The sequence below is a fragment of the Eleginops maclovinus genome, chromosome 18 (assembly GCF_036324505.1).
Source record: "Eleginops maclovinus isolate JMC-PN-2008 ecotype Puerto Natales chromosome 18, JC_Emac_rtc_rv5, whole genome shotgun sequence".
Classification (NCBI taxonomy): Eukaryota; Metazoa; Chordata; class Actinopteri; order Perciformes; family Eleginopidae; genus Eleginops; species Eleginops maclovinus.
The window spans coordinates 25903894-25912086 of NC_086366.1; the positions used below are offsets into that span (position 1 = coordinate 25903894).

At 44.0% G+C, this 8193-nt stretch overlaps 1 protein-coding gene across 2 annotated transcripts in view; it reads left to right on the forward strand.

Moving 5' to 3' along the window:
• The window catches only part of nova2 (NOVA alternative splicing regulator 2), a 72174-nt gene extending 67804 nt beyond the window's left edge, over positions 1-4370 (forward strand). For both annotated transcript variants that reach the window (XM_063907512.1, XM_063907513.1), the window contains one exon: positions 2514-4370. In XM_063907512.1, coding sequence (XP_063763582.1) covers positions 2514-3533 — 1020 coding nt within the window. In that variant the 3' untranslated portion in view covers positions 3534-4370. The remainder of the gene's footprint in view (positions 1-2513) is intronic.
• Positions 4371-8193: the final 3823 nt, after the last annotated feature.

Genomic DNA, 8193 nt, shown 5'->3' on the forward strand with positions numbered 1-8193 from the left:
TCAATATTTATTTAATTGATTGCATTTTTGAGTCTGTAAATAAGAAAATTAAAATATTCACATTGATAAAAATAAATAAAGAGGAAACACTTTAAAACTTTTATTAAATAAAAAAACATGTAAATATGATCTTCATGTTACGAGGAAACTGGTAATATTGAATGACTATATGTCGGAGATGTTGTTAAGTTCATTATAAGTCACTTAACGTATATTTCTATTTATTCCTAACGTATAATAAGAGCCATGGAGTAGGGTCACGGTTTAACGCTCAGTCAGTCAGTCATTGGTTTAAACTTCAGTTTGATTCTTTTCCGTGTGAATTTGAATTCACTTGCAGTTTTGTGTTTTGTGACTTCATTCTGAAAGGTACCTCGAGTGTCTCAGCCCCAGCAGTGCTCACACTTTGCTAGCACTTTGTTCCTCTCACTAATCTACACAGGACGGCAGATTGTAGCCGAGTGTCTGATAGCAGCAGGACGTAAACAGAAGCCGCCTCACAGTAACAACTCTAATCAATAGAAAGCACTGAAGTACGAACTGCCAGAGAGCAAAGATGAATGAAGAAAAGGAAGAAATAAACATTGCACCTGTTAATCCCATAGAGCGACGCAGCGACGCCTCGCACTCAGGGGGAAGATAATTCTGTAATATTGGTGTCAGAGAAGGGAGTGTTTGACGCTGTCTGCAGGTCTGAAGCCGCTCTTTTATCCACTCCCTCCTGTCTCTTATTCATTTTCTATTTCTATGTAAATTCATCTTGTGGAAAGCCGTGGTGCAAATATAGAGCCGTGGAATGCGGCGTGGCAAACCGCTGCATCACTGCGCAGATGGGCTTAAAACTGCAGCAAACAGAGAGAGGGGTGAGACCGGTGGAGGCAGCCTAATTGGAATGGCCTTCACATGTTCTGTTGTACGTTGAATTGATCCCTCTCTCTTTGAATTTGTCTTTTATTCCCTTTCCTCTCCGTTTATTTCGCTCTGCATTTAAAAACAAAACATAAACCGTGCATCTCGTCCTCTTTTCTCTACATCACCCCCCCTTTATTTTATCCTCCTCTTTTCTCTCCATCAAGGCCATGTCTTTTGATCTCTCCTCCCAACTTCTCCAGCCCACACTCTCCCTTTCTGCTCTCAGTATGAATATTGTTCAGACAGACATGCAGATAGCAGTGTTACTCTGCAGAGCGTGGGATCAATGCTGCGGCACACACCCACATCTGTGTGCGAGGCGGCTAATGTGAAGTCTATAACTTCTACTACAGGTGTCCTTGTTTGTGAGGAATGACTTTGCGTCATTTAGTTTGCACTGAAGAACAGAGGAACATAAGTTACAGCAGAAGTTTTTTTGCTATCGACAGTCTCACACTTTCCTCTGGTCTCATTCCATTCGGCAGAGAGATGCTCTGAACATGCATGGAGCTCCACGCTGCAGCAGAGCGACCGGCGCTCACTGCTTAGCAACAGGAAAACTCCACACATCACACCTTTACATGCACACTACCTCGTCTGATGCAATTATCGACATAGGGTTTAATTCGGCTGTTAATGGGCCAAACTAAAGTTTATTGGATTAAGTCACGTATTGTGCTAATCGTTTCACATTTAGTTATTTTGAAGATGAGCCTAACGAGTTAAGCTAGTTTGAAAATCAGTTTTTGGGCTTCTCAGTATTTTTTGACATTTTCAGACAGAATATTCAAGAGATTAATTGTAGAAATAATTGAAATATTAATCAGTGATAAATACAAATAAAAACAAATGCTTCATGTCCATCCATTGACCAACACAGAAATGTTATACAGTACGAACAAAAGTACTGTATGAAAAACTAATGCATAATTTGTACATGCAAATATGTGAAATAAATATATCGCACTGTGTTAAGACATGGAGCGTGTGTGTGTGTGTGTGTGTGTGTGTGTGTGTCATCGCCTCTCTCCCTTTCACTACCCTTTGAATGCTGGAGCTGTGTTTCCATGGTAACACTGACCCCTGGGAGTCAATGTTATTTTTTTCACACAAGTAGCCTCTCTCTCTCTCTCTCTCTCTCTATCCTTCCCTCCCACTCTTTGTACTTCTCTCTACCTCTTCATCACCTGTTCACTCACTAACTTGCTGTTCTTCTCTTTGTCCTATGTTCCCTCTGAAAGAAAAATAAAAACCTTTTTGCTAGGTATGTGTTCAGGTGGACACACTGCCATTGCATACTCTGTAAAGTCATGTGTGTACCGCATATATTTCTCTTTCGTGACAGCATTACGCTCTTGAATCACACACACACACACACACACACACACACACACACACACACACACACACACACACACACACACACACAAAGATTGTCAGTCCCCATCCCATAATTCTTCTTTATTTTCTCATTGCACTGGGTTTTTGGATCTTAAGATATGTTGAGTCATGTGTAATTGCACCTTCACAGGTCTGACAGTCTTTCTTTTAGTTACTAGGTATTAAATAACAAACCAAACATTTTTCTTTCTCTCTCCCAGGCCAAGCTGATCGTCCCCAACAGCACGGCAGGGCTTATCATCGGTAAAGGTGGAGCAACAGTCAAGGCGGTGATGGAGCAGTCCGGGGCGTGGGTCCAGCTATCCCAGAAACCAGAGGGCATCAACCTGCAGGAACGGGTGGTCACCATCAGTGGGGAGCCCGAGCAGAACCGCAAAGCCGTGGAGATCATCGTCCAGAAGATCCAGGAGGATCCTCAGAGCTCCTCCTGCCTCAACATCTCCTACTCCAACATCACAGGACCCGTCGCCAACTCCAATCCCACCGGCTCCCCGTACGCCAACTCCACTGAGGTGATGCCATCCGCGGCAGCCGCTGCAGCAGCCACAGCTTCTTCTCTGCTCGGCCAGGCCAGCTTGGCTGGGGTTGGGGCCTTCCCGACCACCATGTCCAGTCTCTCAGGCAACGATCTGCTAGCCATCACCTCTGCCCTCAACACCCTGGCCAGCTACGGCTACAACACCAACTCCCTGGGCTTGGGTCTGAATCCCGCAGCAGCCTCAGGAGTGTTAGCAGCGGTAGCAGCTAATGCTAACCCAGCAGCAGCCGCCGCAGCTAATTTGTTAGCATCCTACGCCAGCGATGCATCCACCAGCGCTCACCAAGCAGCGAGTCTCGGAGGCTTCTCTCTGGGATCCTTGGCTGCCGCTACAGGAGCCACCAACGGCTACTTGAGCGCCGCGTCGCCCCTAGTGGCGTCATCTCTACTGGCCACGGAGAAGCTAGGAGAAGGAGCAAAGGAAGTGGTTGAGATCGCCGTGCCAGAAAACCTAGTGGGAGCCATCTTGGGGAAAGGAGGGAAGACGTTAGTGGAGTACCAGGAGCTGACCGGCGCCAGGATCCAGATCTCCAAGAAAGGCGAGTTCATCCCCGGAACCCGGAACAGGAAGGTGACCATCACAGGTTCCCAGGCTGCCACTCAGGCTGCACAGTACCTGATCAGCCAGCGAATCACCTACGAGCAGGGGGTACGTGCCACCAACCCACAGAAGGTGGGCTAAACCTGACAGCCAATGAGAAATGAGGAGGAAAAGAGGAAAGAAAAAAGAGTGGGGGCTTGGGGGAGGAGTATAAAAAATTTAAAGTGAGAATGGAAAAAGGAGAGGAGAGCAAGAATGTCAGAAGGAATCGTCCGCGCCGTTTTCTTCTGCGTGTTTTCAGTATTCTCTATAAAAAAAAGAAATTTTGACGCGAAGCAAAAATGTGCTGAGAAGACGAGGAGGGGATGGAGCGAGTTATCACGCTGAAAAACCAAGAAAAAAATGTGTAACTAAATGTGTAAATAAGGTTTTATTACTTAACGTCTTGACCTTTCGGGATTTTTTTATTGTTTTGTTTTATTGTTTTGTTTAGTAAATTAAGCTGTCTGTTTGTTTGTTTGTGTATTGTGTGGACAGAGCTGAATGCCATGTAGACAGGCCGACTGCCTGAGAGGCAACAGGAAGTAGGGGGAGGAAGGGAAGGGCATGGGCACACAGGGGGGAGGGTTGGCGTTTACAGGGTACAACCCTCCACCCCCCCAACCCAAAATCCCTTATGGAAGTAACCCTAACCCCTCCCTCCCCCTGAAGCCCACACCGGTCACGCTCCTGTAGGGTTTTTGTTTTTCTTCTAGTTTTGATTCACCCCTCCGCCCCTTTGCCCCGCCTCCTCCCGAAGCCTCTCTCACTACTTGCCCACAGCCTTGCCCTACCCTCACCCCCTCCCCCCCTTTTTACAAGGGTTTTTATAATGAGTAAGACTGCAAAGTTAGGCCTGGTGTGCGAGAGAAGAAACGTCGTCAAATCCCCCTGTCACCTCTTTTATTCTCTCCCCCGTCGTATGATCTCAACCCCCCCCCCCCCATTCTCCTCTCCTCTTTCTGGGAGATGAAGGAAGGGTGAGGGGAACTCGGGAAGGGGTGAGGGGTGGAGAAAATGAGCTGGGCGTTTCTTCGTTTGCACACCACCCTCTGTATACCCTGTGATGTATCCTACGAGCAGTGCAGTCCCCCCCCCCCCCCATACGCAGCTCTAGTGTTTGAGTTAAAGCGCCGAGGCGCACGTTGATGACCTCACGTAGTGCGAAACCGACGAGAGTGATACTGTGCAAGCTGCGGCAGACGCACAGGATCTATGGCGGTTTTCTTTGCAGTCTGCTGTGATGATTCTGTTATCTGATATTGTCATGATTATTACGATAGGAATCCTCACCATCGTCATTATTTATTGATGAGTTCACCCATAAAAAGCTCAGTTGTTTTGTTTTTTTATCTGTGAATTCAGGTTGACATGAATGTAAATGAGACTATTTTTTTGTTTTAATTTAAGTGAATTGAATATGAATAGTAATGTCACATAGTGTAATATATGTCTTATTTAAGTCCAGTAAGAGAGCCGCCCCAGGCATTAATATCATTACAGTGATTACCTTATATATCCAGTCTAAGAGCAGAACAGGGAATGCGCACACACATGCACACGCGTACACACTGAAACAAAACGCTAATGCCATACTTGGTGCTAGAAAAGGGAATTCACCATATCTATGATGCAGACTGCAGTGAGACCTTTAGATTAATAAGTACATATCTGTAATCACGCCACAGGCTGCAGATCTACGCAGCTATAATAACCTCAAACGCCTTGTCTTTACGCTTGGCCATCCTCCCCATGCTCCAAAATATCCCATATGTTCTAAATCTGTGGTAAAACGCCCCATTAAAATTTGCCTAAAATGTAAATTTGAGTTCTCAGATGAGCTGCTACTGCTCAGCCTGTGGTCTTCCAACCCCAACCCTAGTCCAAGCAAGAGCACTCAAGACTCACAACATACTACTGAGAAATCCAGAAAAAGGAAACACTGAAACATGGCGATTGTTCGTCCGGGGTCCACTGCAGATTCTGCTCGTCTCACTCCCAGATTTGCTATTTTTAGACAGCATGCATATCAGCAAAGGAGATAAATAGCCTCACTGATCTTTGCCCTTATCAAGCGACCGTCTGACTGCCGATGAGGTAAAGGGCAGACATGATTTCCACCACACGTCCAGGGAGTTGTTTCTGCCTCTGGCAAACTGCAGGTTTCCCGTGGCAACTGCCCACTATAGACCCAGAAGGCTGCTGAAGATGCTGTTGTTTCTTTTTTTTGGTTTGTGTTGTGTTATATATATTTTTTTTACAATCGGAGTACACTGAATTTTTGTCTTAATGCACTGTGAAGCGAGGGATCGGTTCTCTCTGCCTATGAGGTCAGGGATGTGTGCTGTAGACGGCATTGCGATTGGATGGTTTTTTTGTATGGCAGGGAAAAAAAACATATATGAAATATATGTAGAATGCATATGAAGAACTTCACCAGAAATGTATCTGAATACTGAAGGAGGAGAAAGAGACTAGGTCGAAGAAGAGGATCAATCAATTGAGTTCACAAGTTTGAGATCAATTAGAGTCTACCCACCTGTTGTACTGGAAAATTGTTTTGTATCCGAGGGTGGGATGTTGGGGGAGTGTTAGGTGTCCAGCAGCAGATTAAAGAGACTGGAACAAATTATAAATTCACTTTTCTATCGCTGTCTTTTTCATAAAAATTGATAATGTACTGTACATCCAATGGGCCAATCTAAGTCCAATAGGAGTGTGACGGAATGTAAAAATGCCAAAAAATGAGGAGGGGGTGCATTTGATTTTTTTGAACAGCCCGGTGAGGGGAGCAACTCCACTAAGTTATTAAACAAAAATGATTCTTTTGAAACCAATCCGACCCATAATGCTCCACTGTGCTATCGAATGCGTCACTCTCTGTTGGAGCGCCAGTGAGGGTTTATCTCCACAGCTTGGTAAGGAGGCTTCTTTACTCCCATCTAACACCATCCACTCTCTCCTCACCCTCCCTCCCACCTGTCCTCAGTCCTCCAGTGCACTCCCATCCTGACACACACACCCCACCCCCTCTCCTCCTACTACATCGCTCCATGGGTGACTATGTCTGGTGTTACGATCAATGCATGTCTGCTGCTTGCCCTGACAAACACCACAGAATGAGTCTCTCCTCTGTTTGCCTCCTCGGGGGGCCGGGGGGCTCAGAGACGCCCTGATCTAATGCACCACCACACCTGCAGAGGATGTCATAGTTGAGGCTGGCAGGGCACAGTGAATAAACACTCTTAGCTATTAGATCATTGCGTTTTAGTTTATAATACTGTGTTTGTTTGGAATAACTTCCTGCACTAACATACACATATCGTGATGGAATATTCTCTCATTGATGGGGTTTGACTGGATTTATGTTTGGTTTCTTGCTGTCAAAAACCTCATAAGACCATGTGTAGTTAGTGGTAGTACTCATAGATAATGTGCTTTTGTTCCACTGTAAATCTGTACTCTGCTGTATGCAGTTAATAAGCATTTGCACTGGTTTCAGACATTTAAAAGACTGAACAAATATTTAATCAATCTAAAATAATATTTTGACCATTAATGCTGAATTAAAGATATATTCTTTAATCAGATAAACTTGCCTCTGTGGAAAAAGGGTGGACATTCTTTATCATAACTACAGCGGGTTTATAGTTTGTTGTCCTATTTGCATCATTGCTAAATGACATTGGATGCAGCATAGTGCGCTTACAGTGGAAAAATTGCACTGAGATTCCTGATATAGGTGCCATTTAAGTTGATTATTACTGGACAGATTTATTTTTCATCTCATTAATTAAACCATAGATAGATCCCTTTTGGTTTGTCATTTAAACAGCGGCTAATCTCTTTAGTTCAGGGAGTGGAGATCAAATGTGACGAGTACTGGAAGCAATACGAGTAGTGGCATGTCGTCCTGTCCTGTCCTGCCCTCCTGCCGTAGGAGCTTTGGATTTAGATGCTGAATAGGTTTACATGAGTAGAAAACATTTAATTTGTGGAAAATGCTGCTATTTAATAATATCTGATGTACTAAAAATACAACATATCGAAAGCTGTCCTTTAGCTGGAGAGGCTAGCTTCAAGTGGCAGTGTAATACAAGCTCTGTTATAAGCTAAGTTAATAATAGTGTAATTCTAACCTGAACAAGTTAAAACTGTGCCAAAATAGGTATTTGCAGAGGTAAATGTATTGATTTAAACTCATAAGATAAGAGGAGACATACTTTTATATTAAGAAAATGTGAAAAGTGCCAAATGAACCATATTTATAAGTGACGTATGACGTGAGTCGTCCACGTGACAGTTTTTAAGAAGTAAACGCGCCTCAGTAATGCATATTGTTGAAGCCCTCACTGTTCCTGCCACAAGAGGAGGGACCGCCATGTTAGCAAAGTGTTAACCTGTCCTCTGGGAACTACACTTCCCAGAATGCAACAGCACTACGACTCTGGGGCTATAGACGAATCAATACAGCGATAGGTTATAGCGTAAGTATGCGATTAAAAAAAATGTGACTCGATAGCATTCTTAAATACAGCCTTTTATAGTTACAATGAAAATGTATTTTGTGGAAATAGATGTTATCTTTTTTGCACGTCTATATTGCATGATATCAAAGTGAAGCGTGGACAAAAAAGAAAAAAAAAATCCAAAAACAATTGACAAAAAAAAATGGCAGTGTGTGTCATTCATTTTTCAGGAGACAAATCTCTGCATGCCGATAAGGATAGAGCATTTTGATATTGTTTTACACGCGTTCAGA